The 24,735-nt window shown below is 35.3% G+C and overlaps 1 protein-coding gene across 1 annotated transcript in view; it reads left to right on the top strand.

Moving 5' to 3' along the window:
- Nucleotides 1-23,190, top strand: part of Ndfip2 (Nedd4 family interacting protein 2) — a 58,247-nt gene extending 35,057 nt beyond the window's left edge. Inside the window, exons 3-8 of the mRNA XM_004626266.1 lie at nt 2,140-2,273; nt 6,004-6,097; nt 9,666-9,790; nt 18,136-18,202; nt 20,924-21,029; nt 22,800-23,190. Of these exons, the coding sequence (XP_004626323.1) occupies nt 2,140-2,273; nt 6,004-6,097; nt 9,666-9,790; nt 18,136-18,202; nt 20,924-21,027 (524 nt within the window). The 3' untranslated portion in view covers nt 21,028-21,029; nt 22,800-23,190. The remainder of the gene's footprint in view (nt 1-2,139; nt 2,274-6,003; nt 6,098-9,665; nt 9,791-18,135; nt 18,203-20,923; nt 21,030-22,799) is intronic.
- The last annotated feature ends 1,545 nt before the right edge of the window (nt 23,191-24,735 follow it).

Here is a 24,735-nt window from a genome sequence, read left to right as displayed (position 1 = left end):
TTCCACTGAGCTATCTCCCTGGCCTCAGAATATTTCATCTTAATAGTGGTTTGGGATTATTAGTATCATCCTTTTGAGATTTTTCATTATCTCTGAAGGGGTGGGGCATCCTCTCCCACCCATTATGACCACTTTGACCAAAGATGCTCCAGGGCAAGATCCTTCTTTGCATAGATAGGACCACCTCTGTCTTCAGAGTCATCTGCTGATCCCCTGCTCAATCAATAAATGCTGAAGGTCTGGCTGCCTCATGGCCTTTTGTTTCTCATGATCAACTGGTCATCTCAGATCCCCACTGTACTGCCAAAAAAATCCCAAACAAAAAACAAAAAAATAAAAAAACCAAAGCAAAATTTCATCTTATTGTGTAATTGTCATTTCTCTCAAATTCCTGTCAGCTTTTTCAGGTTACCATTTTGCATTTGCAGGGCGTACATTCTTTGTTGCTTTCATCAAGTTTGTTTACATTTTTTATTATTCACTTCTGAAAATCAATGTTATAAAGTTCCAATTAAGTTAATTAATTAATATTCCATTTATTTTTAGGTAATATTTTATTCATGTGCCTGGTCAGTATAGTATTTCATACTTTTTTTTTGCTGGCTGAGGAGGGAGCCAGGCTCCTGTGCAAGCCAGCTAAGTACTCTACCACCATGCCACACCTGCAGTCCCTCATGCACAATGTTTGTCTTAATTCTGTCAGTCATTTCTTTGACTTTAAGGTTTAGTAGTTGGTTTCTTGCTTGTTAATATTTACTGTGCACTAATTTTTTTCATTATTTCCAAATTTCCAGAATAGAGCGTAATTTTGAAAAAAATAATCAGTTTGGAAATGGAGTTCAGGGCTGGGGAGATAGCTCAGTAGAATAAGTGCTTGCCTGGCTAGTGCAAGGGCCTGAGTTCAATCCCCGGTTCTGCAAAAAAAAAAAAAAAAAAAAAAGAAAGAAAGAAATGGAGTTCAGTGGCAAGCCCAGTTTCAATTCCCCACAGCTCCAAAATAAAAATGAATTTGATAGTAATCTTGAAGAAAGAAAATGATTGTTTTCGATGGTGTTTGTGACTGAGAATTAGAAGATACCCGTTTTAAGAGTAAATTTGTGGTACTTTTTTGGGAGATATCCTTGCTATTTTTGTGTAATGAATGACTCCAAATTTCATGGAATAAAAATGCCAGTCACTCCTTCTCAGGTTTTCGGAGTGACTGGGCTTTGTGGTGTTATTGTCCCCCAGAGCCCCACGCACTTTTCACCTGATGGTACCCTCATCTGAGAGACTCCCTTTTTCCCCTGGCGGTGGCTGATTGTCACGGCAGTTGCTCTTCCGCTGGGGCTTTGTCCAGAACACCTATCTGTGGCCTCTTCAGGCCGCAGCTTCCTCAGGGAATGACGACTGGATTCCAAGAGAAGCATTCTGACAGGAAGCCCCCTGGACCTGACAGAAAGCCACCTCGAAGCCATCCAGCCCGCAGTAACTTATATAGTGTCACTTCTACCATATTTGGTTTGTTGCAAATGAATTAATGAAGTCAAAAGAAGAGAAGTTAGTCTCTACTCTTTTTTTGTTTTGTTTTGTTTTGTTTTGTATAGTAACAGAATGATGGAAAAATATGGTGACCGTTTAATTTTTTTTTTTTTAATTGTATTTGTCTTTCATGAGTATCTTTAACTGTGCTGTTTTGGCTGCCTCAGTGTTCTAAACTGAAATCAGAGTGTTTTCTCTTCCCGTTTTGACTTGGGGGAAGAGCCAGAAGGTGCATGGTGCCAGGTGCAAGGAGGAGGTGCGTGGAGACGCCTGGCGCTGCTTGTGTGGGCCTTTCTCACTGTTGCACAGCAGGCAGCAGCAGCCTTCACCTTCACTTGGATGGCACCTCATAAAGACATTGATTCGTTAAAGAGGACTTCCAGAACTGCTTCAGAAAGTGGCAGGAATGGTGGGATAAGAGCACTTGGAGGGACGTTAATGACAGTACATGTCTTCCACTGTAATAAATTGCTTTTAAAAATTCAAACGTTTGTTCCACATTTTTACCACAATTTATAATATAGGGCTACCATAGTGATAGTAATCTTAAGTGACCTATTATAAATTATTAAATTAGAGATGTTTTAATGATTATCTTTTTAAAATCTTTCTCTTTAGATACAGAAGTGTATAGTGAGTTTTACCCTGTGCCACCTCCCTACAGTGTTGCTACCTCTCTTCCTACATATGATGAGGCTGAGAAGGCTAAAGCTGCTGCGATGGCTGCTGCAGCAGCAGAAACATCTCAGAGAGTAAGACAATTTTATCCTTTCTTTTGATAGTAAAAAAATGTATTGTGTATACCTTGGAATAACATCAAAAATAGTTCTCTGGTATAAGAATGTAATTTTCTTGTAGAGTGGTGTGAGTGTGTGTGTCCATCTGTCCGTCCATTTGTTCATCTGTCTGTCTTTTTTTGAGACAAGGTTTCACTGTGCAGTTCACGCTGGCCTGGAACCCACTTTTAGCGTATGCTCACCTTGAACTTGCAGTGACTGTCCTGCCTCAGCTCAGTGTTGGGATCACAGGCCTGCGCCACCATGCCTGGCCTATAGATTTTTTGGTTTCTTCCATGTATTTAGAACAGCGTCTCCAGGATCTCCAGGGGTCTCACTACATAGATTGGAATCATTGCGATCCTCCTGTTTTCAGAAAGCCTGTTGAGCTCTGGGATTACAGACATGCGCCACCATGCCCAGTCTCAATTGCCATCTCAGCATGCCCCAGGGGCAGGGCTGGCACAGCAGGCAAGCCGAAGACTTCATTATTGACAACAAACAGTAGCCAGGGCAATGGCATTTATTCCTGCTGGTTCCCTGAGCCTCAGTTCCTGCTTGCTGCATAAATACTGTTTTGTCTTTAAATGTTTTGTGTAAGTATTTTCCGTAGGGCAAGAACAAGAGGGTTAGGTGATAACCTGTACATGCAGTTGCTTGTGTTAAAAGGAGAGGAGTCCTGAATTTAAGGAACACAAACCTTTTTTCTTGTTTTTAAAGTTACAAGTATGATCACATACTAATTGTAGAAACCAATGGCTTTCATTATGACAGGTCATACTCACCTTCCCCCTTCTTGTCCCCACTCCTTTCCCTAATAGTTTTCCTCCTGCTTTCATGTTGCTTTCCCCCAAGGTTCCACATCTGAGGAAAGCTTGACTTACTTTGCTTAATGTGGTAATCTTTAGTTCCATCTATTTTTCCTGCAAATGACATGACTTCATTCTTTGTGACTGAATAATACTCGACAACAGTGGTGTGAACGTGTAGCACTTGTGTTGTTTTTCTTTTAAGACAAAAGATGTTCATGTATGAATAGTTGTATCACAGTGTTCAGGTTTAATTGCAGTGTTGGCACCTTGTCACAAATAAGTGGATTTTGGGTTGCAGTTGGGCACTTGTCTCTAGAAGGTTTGCCCTCCCTGCGCTGTTGTATGGTTATCACACTTTCCTCATCTGTTCATCTGTGGATGGGCACTTGGGCTGATGCTGTAACTTGGCCATTGTGAGTAGTGCCACAGGGACACCAGTAAACAGGCATCTCTGTAGCACATTGACTAATTCCTTTTAATAGATATCTAGACGTGGTATAGATGGATCATGTGTTAATTTTATTTTCAGTTTTTCGAGGAACCTCTTTAGTGTTTTCCATAGTGGCCTTTCTAATTTATATTCCCATCAGCATTGTAGATGTAAGGCCTCTTTTCCCCTGCATCCTTGCCAGCATTTGTTATTTTTGTTCTTCCTTGATAATAGCCTTTTTTTTTTTTTTTAATTTGTGTGGGTACCAGGAATCGAATTCAGGACCTTGGCACTTGACAAGTTGGTGCTGTGCCATGGAGCTATATTCCTGGTCCATAATAGCTATCCTGACTGGGGTGAGATGGAATCTAATGTAGTTTCAGTTTGCATTTCCTGATTGCTAAAGATATTAAACATTTTTCTCTATATATGTATTTATTGACAATTTATGGTTCTTTAGAGAAGTACCTGTTCAGCTCATTTACTTACTGAATTACTTGTATTTCGGTATTAAAGTTTTTGAATAGTCCTAACCCCAAGGAGTTCCAGAGCTGTGTGCATGCGGCTTTGAGATCTTCCTTAATAGAACTTTACATACTTTTTAAACAAAGATGAATTACCTGGAAACACATAGTAGTTTTTGTATCACTTATATGCAAAATAAATTTATGATATGTTTTAAAGTTAAAAAAATAAATAAAGTTTTTGAGTTCTTAGTATATTGTAGGTGTTAGTCCTTGGTCAGATGAATAGCTAGCAGGGTTTTCTCTTAACTTTGTAGGCTGGCTCTTGATTCCTCCTTTGTTCATGTCGGTAGAGTTCGCTTTGTCAGTTCTTGCTATTTGTTTCCTGAGTTACTAGAGTTGAGGAAACCATTGCCTGTTCTTACATTTTAAAATCTTTCCCTTGTTTTCCAAGTTTCAGACCTTGCATTAAAGTCTTTGATCCATGTTGGGTTGACTTTTGTAGAGTGAGTGAGCAAGAGAGATGTAGTTTCAGTCTCGTGCAGGTGATGTCCAGTTTTCCCATCCTCGTTTGTTGAACAGGCTGTCTTCTCTTCAGTGGATGCTTATACCCCTTTGTGAAGAATCAGATGGCTGGGGACCTGGGAAGTAGCTCAGTAGAATAAGCGCTTGCCTGGCAAGTGCAAAGGCCTGAATTCAATCCCGGGTTCCGCCAAAAAACAAATAAACAAAAAGCCCCCGAAGAATCACATGGTTGGAGATAGGAGTTTATTCTTAGGTCTTCTGTTCCTGTTTTTATGCTAGTGCCTCTGGTTTTGTTACAGTGGCTCTATAGAGTGTGTGTGTGTGTGTGTGTGTGTGTGTGTATGGTTTTTGTTTTTGAGAAAATTTCACCTGGCCTCAAACTGGTGATGATCATCCTGACTTAGCCTCCCAAGTACTGGGAAAGGGGCTGGGGAGATAGCTCAGTAGAATAAGTGCTTGCCTGGCAAGTGTGGGGTCCTGAGTTCAGTCCCCAGTACTGCAAAAACAAAACAAAACAAAACAAAACAAAACAAAACAAAACAAAACAAAACATCAACCCAGTACTGGGAAAATTGGTATGGGCCACTAGGCCCAGCTTTGTAGTATATTTTGAAATCAAGTATTGTGATGCCTTCAGCAATGTTGTTTTTGCTTTTCTTCAGATTGTTCTGTGTTTCCATATGAGTGTTAGAATTATTTTTCCTAGTACTGTGAAGACTGCAAATCTTTTCCTTTTTTTTAGTATTGGAAATTGAATTCAGGACCTTATGCTTGCCAGATAGGCATTTATGTCACTGAGTTATGTCCCTGACCCCTCTAGATCTTTTTTTAATGGTCAGTGAAAACGTCCACGTTTGTCCTAAAGAGAAGCGGTCTCTTCCAGAGTTCTCCGCGCGTAAGTGTCCAAAGCAAGGTAGCCAGCACGTTTGCCAGAAAAACATGCAAAAATGTGAGAGACGCAGGAATGACTGCGTGGTGCACCCACTGCTGGCGGCCCTCAGGCTGTGCCTGATGCTTGCTTTGGGTCAGGGTTGCTGCAGGGAATTGTCTTGTATGTGGTAATACCCATTTACCTGTACAGTGTTATTGCAAGAACTGCAGCTACTGGGTATGTACATTTTTATTTTTGATAGATTTTTATCTTCAAATTGCAAAACAGAGGTTGCACAAATTTGTACTCTGCCTCTGATTATTCGTGCTTTTACATTTGACACTAGTATCACATTTATCTTCTTGATACTTTGTAAGTTTAATATTGTTCGGTGTCCTTCGTGTGTTTACTATTAAAGTTCTGCTTTTGAGGGGGTGCCCATGGAAAAGCATGCTGTTTTTTGGATACTTAATCAATACCAGACTTTGTACTTACGTAATTTGGTCTACACAAGTTGAGAACATTGTCTTTTATTGAACTTCTTTCTGTTACAGGTAAGGCAACATATTTAGTTTAGGGAGCTCTCTGCTATTATGTTTTCCAGAATCAGGAGGAAGAGTGTCCACCAAGAGATGACTTCAGTGATGCAGACCAGCTTAGAGTGGGCAACGATGGCATTTTCATGCTGGCGTTTTTTAGTAAGTCACCTTTCTACACTGCTCTACACTTCAAGTAACAGTGTATAGAGGGGCATAAACTTGAGTCATTTGTAGGAAAATGGACATGTCTTGAGACCATAAAGTAAAATAAATTAGACACACAAGCTTAAATATCACATGGTGTCCCTTTTATGAGAAACCCTGAATCATAAAATAAGTGAGATAAACTACACAGTAGGAAATAGGAGATTGATTGTTCTGAAAGGGCAAGGGTTCAAGCGATGGGGAGGGCAGGGAGGAGGTAAGGGTGACCGGGCTTTGGGTGTGTTCTGTGTGTGCACTAGCTCCACACAAGGGAGTGAATATGCACTGCACAAATGTGCAGGAAAGGGACTGGTAGAGGGTAGGGAGGGAAGGGACAGGACATGAAAAAGGAATGTGCTATCTCCTCGCAGGGAATGTGAACACTATGTACCACACATGTAGACTACTAAACTACAATAAAGAAGTGGAAAATGCAAAAAATAGCATCATAAATAAAATACTCTTAGCATGTGTTGACTTTATTTAAATTAATTGTTCAGAATAGTGAACTAGTGAATACAAATCCTAGTGTTCATTTAACACTTACTGTATAATTATGTGTTGAGCCATTATGCTGGATATGGGCAACTAAAAGGTATAGAAATACAGATTTTGTAAGAGAAATGCTGCAGTACTGATGTCCATCCCATGCTGTGGGAATATGTAGAAAGAAACTGTAAATCCCACTTTTTCAGCAGAAGGCTTCCATTTCAATGCCTGTAAACAGGAGGAAGAGAGGTTAATTCTAGCACAACAGTGTCACCAGGAATGATGTAGTTAGAAGGTCAGAAGCCCTAAGTAGTATTCTTTTTAACATCTTACTCATTTCCTTTTTTGAGGGGCAGGGGGCACACAGGATCTTGCTATGTAGTCCAGGCTGAGTTTGACCTCACTGTGTGGCCCAGACTGACTTCACACTCAGGACAGCCCTCGTGGTTCAGCCTCCCGAGTGCTGGGATCACAGACGTGCGCTGCCACGCCCCACATTCATCTTTAATAGAGAGGTCATACTTTAGATGTGGAGCTCCTTTTGCACTGAGGTTTATTTACTCTTTTTTTTCCATTGGAATGCTGCCTTTACTTCATTTCATCTCCTGAAGAAGGAGGTGGGCAGGCAGCTGTCTTTTTTCAAGTTTATTAAATTATATTCAAGTTGCCAGTCTATGTATGTACCTAGTATTTAAATCTTAAATTGGCGTTAGTTGCAGTTTAATGAAAAAGAAGTGAATGCTTTGGTTACAAGTGACTACCATTTTGTACTATCAAGTTCACAAATGTGACTTTAAAATCTTGCTTTCAGTTCAGTTGGTAATGCTTGATATTAATACTATATTCCCCATGTATTTTGCTTGCATGGTTGTGTCTTTTAAGGACTCCTATTTGGAAAATAATCTGAATCATTGTACTGTTTTTAGTAGCAATACCTGTTTCTTAGGAGCAAAGACATGTTGTTTGCTAACCATCTAATTGTTAGCCTTCAGACTGCTTATTGTTTCTGGCTTTCATTTAACGCCAGTCTTTTTTGCAGTCCTTACTTTCTAGAGATGAAAACATTTCACTGGTGTAAATGTTATAAATGCTTGATAAATTATACACATTAGACTACATTTTTGGTTAGTGGCAGTAGGTTAGTAGACATATAAGTATATTTAAGGATTTAATATATTTTACACAGTTCTTATTAAATTATGTTTTTGCAACTTATTCTTAAACTTTCTACTTGTAAATATTGAAGAATATTCTGAATGAAATTGTAACTTTTGGGCTGGGGATACAGCTCAGCCGCATCAGTGCCTGCCTGGCAAGCGCAGGGTCTTGAGTTTGATTCTGGGAAAGGAAGGAAGGAAGAAAAGTAAGAAGGAAGAAAGGAGGGAAAGAAGGAAAGAAAGAAGTTGCAATTTTTACCTTGATTTTCTGATACATTTATTTTAGGAGGCAGTAAGTTGAACTTGCTTTGATAAGTGTGTATTTGTTTGTAGTTACTGCCATCTAGTGACTATTCTTCAAATTACAACTTGCTATATTTTACATGCTTAAGTTGTAAAAAGTAGGCTTTCTTGAACATTTAAAGTTATGTTTGCACAATCAAATCACATTAAATGCTATAGTATTTATTTAAAACTTACTATGAGATTTATTTTTGCTTCTATATCATTGTCTTTCATTCTTACCTAATGTAACCTGAAAGAATTTACACTTAATAAAAGTTCCTGTTCTTGGTCAGAAATTGCAAAGGAAGAAATTATATATCCTTCAATAGTGCTTTGATTTTCATGAGTTAAAGTGTTATGACAAAGTGTTCTGTATCTCTGATCTTAATTTTAAGAAAATATTTAAAACAATAGAATCTTAGTTGTTCGTTGGTTAATTAAACTCTAGATTTAAGATTTAATACAAAGCATAATAGTCTGTGAAGACAGTTTGAATTCTAGTGCTTTAGAAGGTAGTGAACTCTTTGGAACTGTTTAGAAAACTTCCCAAGTTATTTGTGCCGTGTGCATGAGGATCTTCATGTTGGTGTTCTGTTGTAATTAGTGACTTATGTCGTCCGTGTCTTATACGTCAGATCAGAAAGACCAATTCTATAATATATAACTTTAAAAAATTTGGAAATGTTTTATAATGTAAATCTGACTTGTGAGAAATTGCCACATGCTCTCCACAGTGACTATACCATTTTGCATTCTCAAAACAGTTGGTATTGACGACTTTTTTTTAAAATTTTAGACTAATAATGCAGTTATATCTAGTGATGGTTTTAATTTGCATTTCTCGAGTCATTATGATATTGAGCATCTTTATTGCATAAATTGTCTTGATAACTTACCATGTACAAGTGCTAAGTTACAGTTCCTGAGATGTTTACATTAGACCCCAACATATTGGAAACAATTACTTTGGTGACTTATTTGTCCTTGTGAAGCTGTGTATTAATGTAGTTCTTACGTGGGATTACAGACTGTAAATGAATACAGAAAAGTAAAATCTAAGGTTATGACCATACCTTAAGATGCCCACAAAATATTTATTGTGAAGTATTATATTTTATTGTCTTGTTTTATCTTTCTTTTTAAGGCCAATGCTTTGGCTAGTTACTTAGGCTGGCTGAAGTCTTTAGGGTGGGAGGATGCAGAAGCTACAATGTGGTCTGACTTTTAGCTGGCTTAAAACCATTCTTTCACTTACTGATCATAAGCTGTAACGAATTGATTCCTGTTCACCAAACTAACAAGAAACCAGGCGTGCCCATTTGTAGAAGTACAGTAAAAAACTAATACATTTATACGGGTAAACTACAGTCTATAAAGAAAGTTTAACTGGTAGAGTTAAAAGAAAAAGAACTGCTGTTTAAGCAGTGCAGTGTTGTTAGTATCAGTGATGGTGAATGTAGGGTGCGCGTGCTGCAGGTGGCTGCTGGTTATCATTGAAAACTCTAAAGGGTTGTTTGCCTTTACTGGTTAATATTATGTCTGTATTGCTTTCCACATTATGACCTTAAAAGAACTGTTTCTCTTGCTTTCAGTGGCATTTATATTCAACTGGCTTGGATTTTGTTTATCCTTCTGTATCACCAATACTATAGCCGGAAGGTATGGTGCTATCTGTGGATTTGGCCTTTCATTGATCAAATGGATCCTTATTGTGAGGGTGAGTGTCTTAGTAGGATATATCTCTATTATCTCTAAAATAAAAAAGGTTTGAAATCTTTGTGATTCATAAATGTTCACTTTGCATGTGAGTGCCATTCAAGGCTTGTAAGTATATAGTGCATTATAATGCTGGTGTAAACATTTCATAATTATGTATGAGAGGTTGTTAGTATAGTGGAAAAAAACTTTGAAATTAGAAAAAATTAATTTGAACTTCATCTTTTTTATACTGTATTCTCACTTTAATTTTATTTACCTGTTCTGAGCATTAGTTTCTTCTAGTAGGCTGTCTCACAGGGTTTGAATAAGGTATGCAAACCAAAGAACTTCATCCAATTACTGCACAAATACATGTACCTGGTAAATCATGATACTGCAATTTTGATACAGTATACGTATGTCTAAAAGCAGATAAAAACTGAAATTTCTGTAGTTTTGTAATTTTGTGCTTAACTGATTTTGGTAATACTCAGAGTGCAGAAGTAAAAACAGAAGCCTAGGAAGTAGCTATCAGAACCCATCTTTTTTCCATTACATCATTTCTTTCTTTTTTTTTTTTTTTTTGTATTTAGGACAGGGTCTATAGGGTCTCACTACTAGATCAGACTCGTAGTGATTCTCCTGTTTTCAGCCTCCCAAGTACTGAGATTACAGCTGCGCACCACCATGCCCAATCTCAGTCACCATCTCAGTGCACCCCGGAGGCAGAGCTGGCATGGCATACTGCTAATCAGACCCTGACTCCTGTGTCAGGTGCTTTAATCCGCTGAGCTATCTGGCCAGCCCTCCATTACATCAGTGATAAACTTTCTGATTTGTTTGTTGTTCAAGAAGTGGCCATCTGCCTTCTTCTTTGCACTTAAGAGATGATGTTTAGATAAACAGTGAAATGGCCCTTCAGCAGCTTTTGTTGGCTTAAGTGCTTTCTTATAAAAATGACATAGGCATCAGCCCCATTATTGTAACCACTCCCCAACCTTGACTGTACCTTGCTTCTTCTCTTTTGGGCTTCTTTTCACAAATACTTGTTCTGTGATGCCTAGGCAGGGGAAATGAGTAAGAGTGGCTTTATTTGTTCATTGTTTTACTAAATCTTCTGTGAAGTTATCTGCACATTTTCAGTGCTTTTACATGAGTAATAAAATATATAATAAATTCTATAAGTCATTTACTTAAACATTGACTTTAACTTAAGTGAGCTCAGTCTTTCAAAAATCTTTAATACCGTTGCAGGTTAGTTGATTAGCGTTTCTTAAGTTCTTCAGACACTGCTAATAGTTGTATATTATTAGTTTAAATAAAAAGGTACCCATTATAAAAATATTAATAGATTGCATTTGTTTCTTATGGTAAAATTTATTTTGTAGCTTTTCAATATTTCAGTAATCTTATGACACCCTGCATTATTTCAGACCAGATTACAGGTTTTGGATACTCATCCACTGATTATTGGTGGGACCCATGGCCTTGTTTCTTCAAAGATGATGAAACTCTGAGCCATTATAACAATAGTTACAAGCTATTGTAATTGTCCCCTGGAAGTTTCTTTTTTTTTTCTTTTTTCTGGTGCAGGGTCTCATTACGTAGCTTGGATTTGTAGTGATCCTCCTGTTTTCACCCTCCCCAGCACTGGGATTATAAGCATCCACCACCACACCCCTACTTAGTGGTGGGCTCACGTGGCTGGTGGTGGGGTCAGCACAGCATGTGTAGCCCCAGGGATCAAACTGGAAGTTTCTGGTTTGAATTTTACTTTAAAAGATGAATGGTGAATTTCCTCCATGAACATAAGTCTGTCAGATACTGCAGGGTATACAAAGACCAAGATATAGTCCCTAACCTTGCAGAAATTATTGCTAGAAAAAGCTCAACAGAATTGGAGATTGGTATGTTCAACCTTAGTTATGATGTTAACAGAATTAGTTCCTGTTTTAAAATGGCATTGCTCATCTAAATGACAGAACAAAGAATATTATCTGAGAACCACTCTGCTCAGTCCTCCTAAAGTTGCAAATTGCTAGTTTCATTTTAGGTGCAAAAAAGGAAGTTAATCTGTTATATGCAGCCTGTGCTTTCAGGGTCTTAGAGCCTAATTTGCTCCTGGAATACCAGGTTGAAAAGGGGTTAGGTGATCTAATAATGAGATCTGATCAATGTGATAAGATGAAGAACTTAAAAATCAAAGCCTGAAGTTTCTCTGTTTCCTAAGGTATATATTAACATTATTTGATTATGGGAACTATTTGGTTTTCCTTTAAAAGTATTTGCCGAGTTAAGGCTAATATCAACTTGTTAGTATGTGTGGAGAATTCATGCGAAAAGGATTTTTTTTAAGGTCTTTTGTATAGAATAGTAACTGTCATTCATTGATTGTGTTCAGGTTTAATTTATTACAAACACCAGATTCTTTAAACTGATCTGTATCATTGATGGTGGCAGTGATTCCACCATTTATTTATGATGGAATTGGGGATAAAAAGAACCTAATAACTCTCTTAAAGCTCCGCAGTTCACACATGGATTGGAGTCCACGTTGGACTCAGTTCAGTGCCCATCCTATCTGTCGTGCCTCAGCTACACTATAGCTTAACTCTTACTGTGCTGCCCTAGTCCATAAAGTCCTCTTGGAGGGTAGTGCTGAGAAGTGTTTTCTCCTAAAATCTGTTGTTCCCATTTATTAGTTGGTAAGTATTTTATGTCATACTACTTTTTTTTCCTGAGCTGCCATGAATCTCAGATTTTGTTGAAACAGTTTAATGCAGTATTCTGGTATTACTTCTGCCTAATGCTTTTGATGATTTTATTGTTTGTTTAAAAAATACATCTAGTGTATCTCACTTCTTTAAACTCCAGTATAATTTTTTTATTTTCCTTTGAGACAAAAATAAAGACTTAAAATGATTTAGAACTGTGTTGGTAATACTTAGGTGTTTCTGATTCTTCACAAATTTAATATGGTAATAATAAAAGAATATCATGTTAGCTTAGTGTTTTGTTCTAATTTGTCTATTACTATATTTTAAAGTTATGTTTCCAAAAGCCCTGTCTAGTAAAAAATTTCATGTATGTTTTATTAAAAATTAACACATTCCTTTTGAAAGACGGGATAGAAATGATAAAATACTGGTAAATAAAAGCAAATAAAAATCTTAATGTTGAGTAGTTTATTTTCCAAAACTTGATGTCTAGAGCCAGTGATTGGCCAGTCAGCATGGTCTACTTCTAAACAAGACAACATGGCTTGGCCTTGTGATCTTAGTCTTTTAAAATATTTTTTCTCATTATTAACTTTATTGAAAATCAATAATAATTTTATAGCAAATTCTAAAAAATTATTTACAAACTTAAATGAATTTAATAATAAAAATCGTCTAAAATAAACATGAAGAAAGAGTTTACAGATCAGTCATATAATAGTTCTCTCTAGGGCCGGGAAGATTGCTCAGAGTGAGTGCATCCTTGGCAAGCACAAGGGCCTGAGTTCAATCCCTGGTTCCACAAAAGAGTTCTCTCTGTGCCAAAATCAAGAAGCTTATTCATATAATTAGAATTCTCAAAGTAGAAGGGGGTAGGCAATAAATATTTAAAGATTTAAAATTTCTGAGTTTAGTTAAAATTATAGCACCACATTTCCAAGAAAAATGAACCTTTTGCACAAAAAATATGAATAAAATTAGGGGCCGGGGAGATGGCTCAGTGGAATAAGCGTTTCCCTGGCAAGTCCAAGGGCCTGAGTTCAATTCCTGGTTCTACAAAAAAAATAAAATAAATAAAATCATACCAAGATATACAAAACTGAAATTGTCCAAAACTAATTATAAAGAAAAAAAAATCATTAAAACATATGCAAAGGAAAAAATATTAGCTATGGAAGATAAAAATTAAATAGCATCTTATTCTACATTAGGAAAAAAATAAGAGCAAGTGGGTAAGAAACTAGGCTTATTCAATGGATTGGGAAAAAAAAAAAAAAGATCTGTCCTCATTGAATTTTAAACTTAGCAATATACCTTTGAGAACTAAAACTAAAATATTTTCCAGTTATACAAATTCAAAATATTCTGGGGCCAGGGAAATGGCTCAGTAGGATAAGCGCTTGACTGGCAAACGCAAGGATCTGAGTTCAATCCCCAGTTATGCAAAAACAAAAACAAAAACAAAAAAAGCCCAAAAACGAAAAAAAAACCAAATTCAAAATATTCTAATACCTCCAGACATAGTATATAGAAAATAGCAAAAACCATAACTGAGAAATAAGAGGTGTAGCTATATGGTCCTGGATAAAGAATAAAGAGCTCTCAAAATGGTAGTTATGCAGGACTATGTAAAATATAATTCTATTAGAAGAAACCATTTAAAAGGTCATTGAAGATTCCACAAAACAGCATCAATTTTATGTCAGGTTATATACATATTTTTTCTGGAAATACACTTTTTAAAGTTTCTAATACGGGGCTGGGGAGATGGCTCAGTGGAATAAGCGCTTCCTTGGCAAGCGCAAGGGCCTGAGTTCAATCCCTGGTTCCGCCAAAAAAAAAAAAGTTTCTAATACTAGGAGAAAATATCATACCATGTCTTATAAGTAGATTGTAACTCAAACAGTATAAATCATAAAACAAAAATTAAAATTAAACTATTCAGAAAATTAAATATTAAAATTAAATATTTCAAAATAATATTAAAAAAATTAAAATTAAACTGTGAGTCCAACTAAGAAACCAGAATCTAGTGTAACATATGTAGGAATCTGTGATCAATTCAGAGTACTTACACAGTATTTGATTAGGTTAATATATACAAAAATAGCAACTAAGAAAAAGTTTTCATGATAGTGAAGATTTACTAAGAATAAACCATAACAAAAATACTGGAATGGCAAATGTATGACCAGCACTTCTAACAGTTTGGGGATAGGATATCACAAAATTCTAGTGTGTGGTGGACGTGGCCATGTGTCACTTGTGGGACTGAGCTATTACTGTCTCCCTGATATCCACCCTACAGACCTGGCTGAATCATGACCCATAGAGTGCAGGAGAAATCCATTTGTAGATATGCTGATGGAAATATTTGCTGCTGTATACAAAAGAATAATTGAAAGACTGCTGTTGTATACCTCTTTTTCTCCTGTTTAACTGTTTGCCCTATTTGGTGGGTTCTTTTCACTCTCATTCATGGAGTTAGTGGTCATTTTGATCCCTCTCTAGAATATCTTTTTGTAGTCTGTGCAGGTTGGCTTTTTCGTCATGAAATTCTTTAGCTCTCTGTCATGAACGTATTTCACTTCTCCATTAAACTTGAAAGAGAGTTTTAGTGGGTTTTTATGTTTTTTTTTTTTTTTTTTGCAATTGAGGATTGAACTCAGGCCCTTGCGCTAGCCAGGGACGTGCTTTTTCTAATGAACCATCTCCCTGGCCAGAGTTTTGCAGGGTATGTGAGTCTGGGTTGGAATTTGTTTTCTTGCAAGACTTGAAGTACTTTGCTCCATGCTCTTCTTGACTTGATGGTTTGTGAAGAGAAATCTGGTGTTATACTGATGGGTTTTCCTTTAAATGTGTTTTCTTTTCTCTAGCAGCTTTTAGTGTACTGTTCCTGTGCTGAATTTCTGGGATCTCGATTATTATATGTCTGGGTTGGTTTTAATTGGGTTGATGTTATTTAGGGTTCTATATGCTTTGGTTACCTGAATGTCAGAATGTTTCCCCATGTTTGGGAAGTTTTCTGCTGTTATTTCTGCCCATATCATTTGTATTGACTCCTTCTTTCTTATCGATGCCTATTAGTCTCTCGTTCATCTTTGCATCATCTTGCATATGTTGAATTATTTTTTCCTGCATGCTAATTGTTTTTAAGAGATCTTTTCTTACCTTTTCACTAGCTGCAATGGTGTCTACAAGGTCTGAAGATCTATTTTCACTTTCAAACGGTTTTGCCAGCTTGTGATTGAGGTTTTAATTTCTTATATATCACTTTGAATCTGCTTCATGCATTCTGTCTTTCCTATATTGTTCATTCAAAGATGCCATCATTTTTCTATTCTCTATTTTTTTAATCAGTGTCTTCTTTAGAAGCACTTAGTACTTCTTTCATTATAGTTATCATTTCTTTTTTTACTTCAGAAATTTCTAATCTGATTTCCTCTATACCTTTCTGCAGTTGTTTCTTTACTTTCCATGCTATTTCAGAGATTTCAGGTGTGCGATTTCTAATTTCTTCTATGCTGTTGCCTCCTGCATTTGTTCTGGGTGGGCTTGGGGCCTGAGAATTCATTTTTCTCCTCTTTGTCATTTTGTATAGCACTGTCTTCTGACCTTTGATGTAGAGCTTTGGTGCAGTTATTACCTTAGCACCTTAGCACCAGGTTCAGATCTACTAAGTTCAAACTCATCCAGGTGGGTGTGGCTTGGGTGTAGCTACTTGCTCCACTTCTTCCTGCTGCAGCCTTAGGAGGTGAACCTGCTATGCCACGCTGGAAAGATGTTCTCTCTTGGATCAGCTGTGTGGATCTTGCCTCCAGCCTCTCTACAGGGAGTTCTGCCGCAGGATTCAACACTTGGCCTGTCTGATGGAGGAAGTTCCACACACATGCCAGGCCTTGGGTGCTGGCTGGATTGAGGGTCTGGCGGGCCCCAAGTGGCCCCACTCACATGCTGGGCCTGTGTACTAGCTGGAATCTTAAAAAATTTTTGATGACTCATGTAATGAGCCCAGTGCTTGCTTATCTATCCTTTTAAAGTAATGAGTCTCTTTATATTTGCTTTATATGGTAGAAATTTTTGGTGAAGATTGATACTTCCTGATTAGGTACCATATATGGAAAATTTAGAAATGTTTTATTTTGTTTTTTATTCTTTGTTCTTTAGCCTCTTTAAGACTTTTTATTAAAACCTATTTCTTTCTTTTTTTCTTTATTTATTTTTATTAATTTTATTGAGAAACAAATAGCAGTGAGACAGTTTCAAAACAGGTTAGTAGGACAGTTACAAAAAAACCTTCTGTTTATCATAGTTAATCATTTTATTTAAAAATAGCACAGTACAATTGTTTTATAAGGTGTAACTTTCCAGTTTTCATGTTCTCCTTCATTTTACATTTCTATAAGGTGTAAGACTTACATCTTTAAATAGTATATTGAAATTTTAAATCTTTGGATTTTGTAAAACATAAGAGTGTAGATCATGGTCTATTTGTTAATTTAAAATAAGTTCAGAGAAAATACTTTAAGAACTTTAATCTTTAGGTGATATACTCTTAATGGAACCTTTTTGGTAATTTGTACCTCTGTTATTACCAAAACTATATACCTTTAAAATTTGTAAAGAAAGTGCTAACACATAGTTGGAAATACTTATATCCAAAATTTGAAATACTTTTAATTTCTGATTAAACACAAAACTGCATTTAACAAAATTAGTTTTAGTTAAATGAGATTTAGTTTGGAGAGCAGTGGAAAAATGATAAACAAGTTAGTTTTTAGTGCTTTTAAAAAATAATTCTGGGGTCATCATTTAGGTGCTAAGTAGATAGGGAAGGAATAGGGAAGAATTATGTGAAACAAGTGAAGAAAACTAGATTTTTCTTTTTAAGTTTTAAATGTAACTGTGATGTCTGGAGTCTAGTCAAGGAAAAGACGCCTGGGCCCGTGCCGTCAGGCCCTGCTCTCCCTCTGCTCCTTCGTGTTCCCACATCGCAGGGAGTATAAAGCTGCCCGCCACGGCCTCTAGTAGGAACTGTGGAAATGCTGCTTCCAGCTTCATTTAGCTGTTCTCAGCTCACTGCTGGGAACTGCATCAGAGTGCATCTAGTTGGAAAATAAAAAGACTCCAATGGGTTGGGGGTCTTTATGTGCCAAGTATTTTTGGCAGTGATTAACAGTAGGGGGTGTACAAAAGGTCAAAAGCTCTGCTTTATAGGGGTCACCAAAACATCCCCATCTGATAAGATTAAACTAATGTGGCTTTTGGTGTTAATATCTAAAGCAGCGGGTTGCTGTAGTGTATTTTGGATGGTCGTCGTGGCTTTGAGAGACATGAAAAAAGGACTGACGTGAACTTCATAATAGGAAAATGTTTGCCTCAGACACATAGCATTTATTCTTTTTTCTTGCAAGCAATTTGACCGGTTTTTTTATGTATAAACTATTTTATATAAGTTTGTTTGCTGTTATTTAAGATTTTTTGATATATACATATTTTAATGTAAAGTATATTTTCTTTTATCTTGTGTGCTGCTGTTTTTAAGTGTTAAAGATTTTGAGGTAAATTACTATGAAGCTGAGGATAATGTACAATTTTTAAGCTTAGGAATATAAATATGATTAATATATTTATGTTCATTCCATAGTTTTCTGATTATTTTACTGGATATTTCAATGGACAATATTGGCTTTGGTGGATCTTTCTTGTACTTGGTAAGTTTGTTCTTAACTACATTTTAGGTATTTCCTGTATGTATTTGTTTACTTACTATTTTGTCTTTTTGAGGCAGGGCTTCACGATGCAGTCAGGCTGGCCTACAGTCCCCACTGGTAGGCCGGGCTGGCCTCGAACTTGTGGCGATCCTCTTGCCTTTCAATTTAACTAATTTTAGTGTAGGGTTTGTACTTCTTAAAATTACAAGGTATAAATCCTGTAATAGCTGTAGAAATAATTGTCCTGGTGTCAAATTCTCTTATATGGACAGTTATCTATTCAATTAATTGTTTTTAGCATTACAGATTTCAAGATTTAGAAAGCAGAGGCTGGCATTATAAAAAATCATTGGTTAAATGATAATGGAGTGCTGTAACATTTTAAAAAATCTTTTTACATGATTGCAAATACTTGCCTTCATTATTTATCTTGAATATATACATGCATGATTTCTTTTCATGATCTCAGGATACACAGACTTAGCTTGCACTTAGGGTAGTTTGGGCATGCTCTCTGCTCTCTAATGTTGGATCATGGAGACATTATTGATGCTCCAGAAATGAGGTGCATGGCACTGACCATTCATCAGCCAGGTAGGTGGAAGGGCGACTGCTCGCTTTGGCAGCACATATGCTAAAATTGGAAGGGTTTCACGACTGATGGTCGCTGCTCTTCTGTCGTGTTGTTTTATAAGGCATGTTTTTAATAGTTTTGATGAATTTTATGGGATAATTAAGTTACTCTTAAAAATCACATTAAAACTTAAAAGTATTAATAATAGTATTAAAATTAATACATAAAAGTATTATTTGAAAGGTGTATTTTAATATAGACAGTTATCTCTTTCAAAGGTGTATTTTAATACACCTTTCAAATATGTTGTTTACTGATATGAAGAATGTAGTTTGTTTCTACTGAAAGTAATTGCATCAGAAAGTAAAAGCATTTCAATAGGTGGCAGTCTTCCCTTTGAGTTTTTAAGTCATGCTTTTGGATCTGAAGGAGTTTCAGGGAAAATAAATTCTTGGTGGTCACCAAACTCTTTCGCTAATAATGAATGAGTCTTTCTCTAATAATGCAATTACACTAATGGTGTGCGTTAGGAAGTCAGACTTTTGTAAAGATTAAGTCTGTTTCATGTTAATTATATTCTGATTGCCTGAATTATATTGAGCTTACCTAAAGATGAAAAAATTACAATACTATATATTTAAAAGTACAAGTTGAGTATATTTACTTGCTATGTACATTATTAAGAATTTGAGAGAATCTTAGGAAGATAACGGGGATATAGTTCTATCGATTTCCACATCAAAATCATAATCAGTGTTTCACTTAGGAATGTGAAAATTTAATCAATAATAAAAATGTTGCTGTCATATACTCAAAAGAATGTTGAGTATATTAAAGAATGCTGAGAAGCAACATCCACTGAGTGACTAGATTTTAAATATGAAATTAGGCTCAATTTTAAAAATGCGTGAGCAGAAAAAAATTTAAAAAATAACAGCTTCACAAACAGAAGGGATCTCAGAAGTAACTTTGGTTTAAATTTATCAGTAATACTTTTGTAGTTTAGAAACAATACCATTTTCTTTGATATGAGGGTAGAATATAGAAAGAGGACGTCATGAAGGGAGAGACTTGGCTATAGGAAGCAGATGGGATTGGACTCAGCTGAAATTAATGCCCCCATTTAAATCATTGCGTACATTTCTTCTGTCTTTCTAGTTTATTGCAAACATACTCCCTGTTTTTAGTGTTTTGATTACTGTCATGTGTTTAGGGAACAAATTTAGTTTTGGATTTTGTATTATAAACTCACACTTATCCTCCTAGTGAAAAAAGTTGGACATACAGATAGCTTCTGTTTTTGTTTTTGTCCTGTACCATTTTCTATTAATATGTTTACTGGAGTTACTAAGTTTTTTGCCAAAGAATTGTATGCTTAATCTTTTAACAGCATTTACTAATAATGTCAGTACTTTTTTATATATGTATTACTTTTCATCTGAAACTTTAAAGCTTTTCATAACCAATACTTTTAAATTATTAAAAGTGCCAGTGATGCAAATAGTTATTATGTTATAGAAGAAAAGACTATATGGTAGGTACCTTGGATAGCTAGTCATCTAAGTAATCACTGCAGTTACTACCTCCCAAGTGTTCTTTCCTGACTTTGTCTTTTTATTCTACATTAGTTTATTATTATGTGAAAATAAGAATTCATAATTCTTAAAATGTGCAAAAGGCATATATCTTCAAATATAGATTCACAGATCATGAGCACTTGATATTGCTAGACAGGCTTAATGTTTTTTCCCATCGATTGCTGACAATTGTATGCATATATTCTCTTAAATATTTTGTATGAGTATTTTTGTCTGATCATTAGTTATATTGTAAAGTTTCATAGATGATTAAAATGCATTAGATGATTTCACAATTTGTAGGAATCACTTAAATGCATATTTTTTTCTATTAAAATGTTTTGGTTTAGCAGGTGTATATTTTCTATGAAATTCTGGATTTTCAGAGTTGGGTTTGATTTTAGTACATTGAGACTTTCATTGAAAGATTGGATGGCAGTAAATTGATGAAAATATCATTTTGTAAAATCAGTGGAACCTGCAGATTAAATTGCTTGAGCTCAATTTATCTAGCATCTACCCTTTTCTGCCTAACAGCATAATATATCTGTATTATTTTAATACTTTCAGGCCTTCTCCTTTTCTTCAGAGGCTTTGTTAATTATCTGAAAGTCAGAAACATGTCTGAAAGTATGGCAGCTGCTCATAGAACAAGATATTTCTTCTTGTTGTAGAGGTAAATACTATTGTATTGACTATTTCCTTTATGCACATTTAATTCACAATATTAGATGCTTAATGTTTACTCAAAGTTACTATATTTAATATATTTTCATGTTGTTAGTAGATTGTTGAAATTTAGTAAGTTATAAGCCTTTTTAGATAACTAGGAAACATAAGTTTCAATTTTAAAATGTGTGAATAAACTTAAATTTTAGATCATTCTTTTTAAAAATGGACTACAGAATGTATTTGAAGGATCCACAACACAAAGTGTGAAGGCTTGAAAAGCGAAGTAAGACAAAGTTCTACACAGAAAGGACATGCATTTTGCATAAAAAATGTGAAATCCACGTAGATATATACTGAAAAAATCTGTATTGGAAAACAATTTGTCATGGTCATTTTAACAGTCTGGACCAAGGAGTAAAAGTCATGTGAAGAAAGTAGTTCTGTTACTATTTCATAGTGCATATTACTTTGTATCAGTAATGAAGGCTACATCTTAAATGAATAAGGAGAGACAGAAATGAGTGCAGGCTGTCTGACTAGTTACCAATAAGTATCTGCAGACTATGTGTATACTCTTAGCATTTACCTCCCTAGCAGTCAGCAGTATCATAATAATGCAATCTAGGGGCTGGGGAGATAGCTCAGTAGAATAAGCGCTTCCCTGGCAAGTGCAAGGACCTGAGTTCAATCCCCGGTTCCACAAAAAAAATAAAAAAGTTAATAATAATAATAATGCAACCTTGTGTCTTTATTCCCTATCCTAATTTTCAAAGCAAGTATTACATATTTCATATCTATAAATGATGTAAACTTTAAAGTATTTGAACTCTACTGAAACTTTATTTCTGATTATAAGACATTTTAGGGTTAGTATAATTTAAGTACAGTAAGCACTCAGATTTCTAAATGTTTTTAATTAGCCATGGATTGAAAAATGTGTGAAAAAGAAAAATTGCATCTGCTGAACACGTATAGGCTTCTCTATTTTTATTGTTTCCTAAACAGTACAGCATAACAACTATGTATGTAGCATTAAATTGTAAATTTGAATTGTGTTACATGTTACCTAGTGATGACGTAGAATGCAGGATGATGTTTGTAGGGTATCTGAGAATACCACTCCGCCTCGCAGGAGGTACTTGAGCACCTGAGGATGTGGTATGCAGAAGACCTTGGGGCAGTCCCTAGGGATGGAACCATGATTGTCATCTTCTTTTAGTAAATAATTTGTGTGATTTGTGATCCGGTTGCTTAAATTTTATTTATAACTTACATGGGTTATTCATAAGCATATTATGAAAGCATTCATAATATATATTCATAATATGATGTATTTATGTCTGCTGAAGAGTACAGTGGGAACAGTTTTGTGTCTGGTTCATATTAAAGTTTCATGTCAAGTATTCAGTTAAGAACGCCTTACCCCTAGAGATGTTTTCTTTTTAACCAGTAAGATATCTTTGCAAGTGGTGTTACTAAGATCTGTCAGTATTAGCAGTAAGAGAAAATGCAACATAATTTTGCTAAGCTGAATGATACTCCGTGAGTAGGGATTGTCATTTTGCATTTTGAAGATTCTAAAACATAAATATTTTCTAAATGATAGTCTCTTACAGAAGTTTTATGCTTTAAAATATGATCTGATGCATACTGCCTTGTATTTATCAAAAGAACTTACATGCTTTATATAATACTGCTATAAGGTGAATTTTATTGTGCTATGATTTAGGTAAGTGCAGCTCACTACATTTTAATATTCTTTCTGTGTCTCTAGATTGCATCTGCGCAACATTCCTTTCTTATACCAATGTGAAATTTGTCAACTGTAAATCTACAATTTTAATGAGATAGAAGACTACTAATAGAAGAAAATTACTGAAAAAAAGGTGGAGCTTCAAAATTAAATGGCAGGGTGGTTATGCTTACAAGCCATTTCTGTTCTTTATTTATGTTATTTGGTTTGCACATTTGCATATGTGCCCATTTTAAAATATTTGCATATACTTGAAGACACTAAAGTTGTAGGAGTAAAGTCCAGTAACATTTGGCTAATCAGTGTTTGGTATAATCGAAAGAACTGAGTGACGGTCTTCCAGCATGTATATGCCATTGACTTCTAACTTGACTGTAAGTATAATAAAAATGAAGTTACTGACCATATCAAATGCTTTAATTTCTGACTCTTAAATCCATCTAGTAATTCTACACATGAAATATTATTTGTTATATATAGATTTTATTAAACATGTAGTGTTGTTTGACAGGATTTGTCACATTTTTGAATATGATGCTACTTAGGAAAACATTGTAAATAACCATGCACAAATTACTTTTTACATTGTTTTCTTAGAAATTGTGTCAGGTTATCTTTTCATTAATTTTAAATTAAGTAAACTAAATACATATAGAAAATCTGAATGTTAGAATTTGTTTTAGGGTACATTTTAAGAAAATGTGGGAATACTAAATGTCCTTTAAAGAAAAAACACATTTGAAGGGACATGCTAGATTTAGGGATTTTCAAATGAGAAACTTGATGTTTAGGATTACCTATCTTAGAGATTCTTACACAAAGAGACTGTATTAGATACTGTATTTATTTCATTTAAGACAATTTAAAAAAATTAATTTTCCAAATAAGATATTCTCATTTACAATTGTCTCTTAGAAAAACCAATATCTTTCAGTATCACTATAATACTTTTTCTTTAGATGTTTGTTAAGCTTAGCAAATAAAATCTTATTCTGTTAATAGCTCCTTGCTTTATAATTATAGAGTTAATTTGTAAAAAAAATCATAATCTGAACTGAGATGTGTGAAATAACTTTTCAAGTTCTGAAAAATGCGTGTGGAATGCCGGGCTCTGGGGCGCCGAGTGTGGGGAGAGCGGGATGGTCCTCACAGCTGGAGTCTGCTCTGCGGCCGCAGCACTGCAGTTTGCATCATGCACATCATTTTCTGTTGCTTTTTCTCCCAGTTATATCTTTGCTTTTGAATGCCAGTATTAAAAATCATGGGGATAACATTATCTCTTAAACTTACGAATCATTTAATGCAGCGATATGGAACATTTAAAATTGATTGTTTATTAGACACTGACTACTACTAAAAATTACACCTAAATATTCAGGGACATTTTCATTTCTTGAAAAAATAAAATAAAATTTATTATGCTTTATAACCTCTTTTGTACTTCTTTGTATTTTCTACTTTTTTTTTCATTATCTTTGACAAATAAAACATGCATTTTGTTTGCTAATTGAGCCTATATTTTCTTTTCTTTCATTTATAGTGTTCCCTTGTGTAGAATTTTATTGATGATTAAACTTGGATTATACCCCTTGAAGTAAAGCAAGATCATGGGGTAAAGAAAGAAAAAATTAGATTTAGTTGCCTAATTGGGAAATGAATTAAAATTAGCCTGTACCAAGAACACATCCATACTCCTGCTGGATAGCTTTTGTATCTCCTACTCATTTCCTGTAGACCTGTACTTTGTTCTTTTAAATAATTTTAAATGAAATGAAGCTTTGATGCATGTTAGTTTTTAATTTTTAGGAAGCTCAGCTATCAAAAATCGGTTTACTAAATTTTTAACTTTTATAGTATTTATACTTGGTTTCTGAAGATGAGCATGCACGACTGATCCCACATCAGAACTTTGCTTTCTTCACTGTCAGTCTGCAAAGTTCATGTGTACGAGTCTTGT

The sequence above is a fragment of the Octodon degus genome, unplaced genomic scaffold, assembly GCF_000260255.1.
Source record: "Octodon degus isolate 3935 unplaced genomic scaffold, OctDeg1.0 scaffold00013, whole genome shotgun sequence".
In the NCBI taxonomy this organism is placed as follows: Eukaryota; Metazoa; Chordata; class Mammalia; order Rodentia; family Octodontidae; genus Octodon; species Octodon degus.
This window is presented reverse-complemented; position numbering and strand designations above follow the sequence as displayed.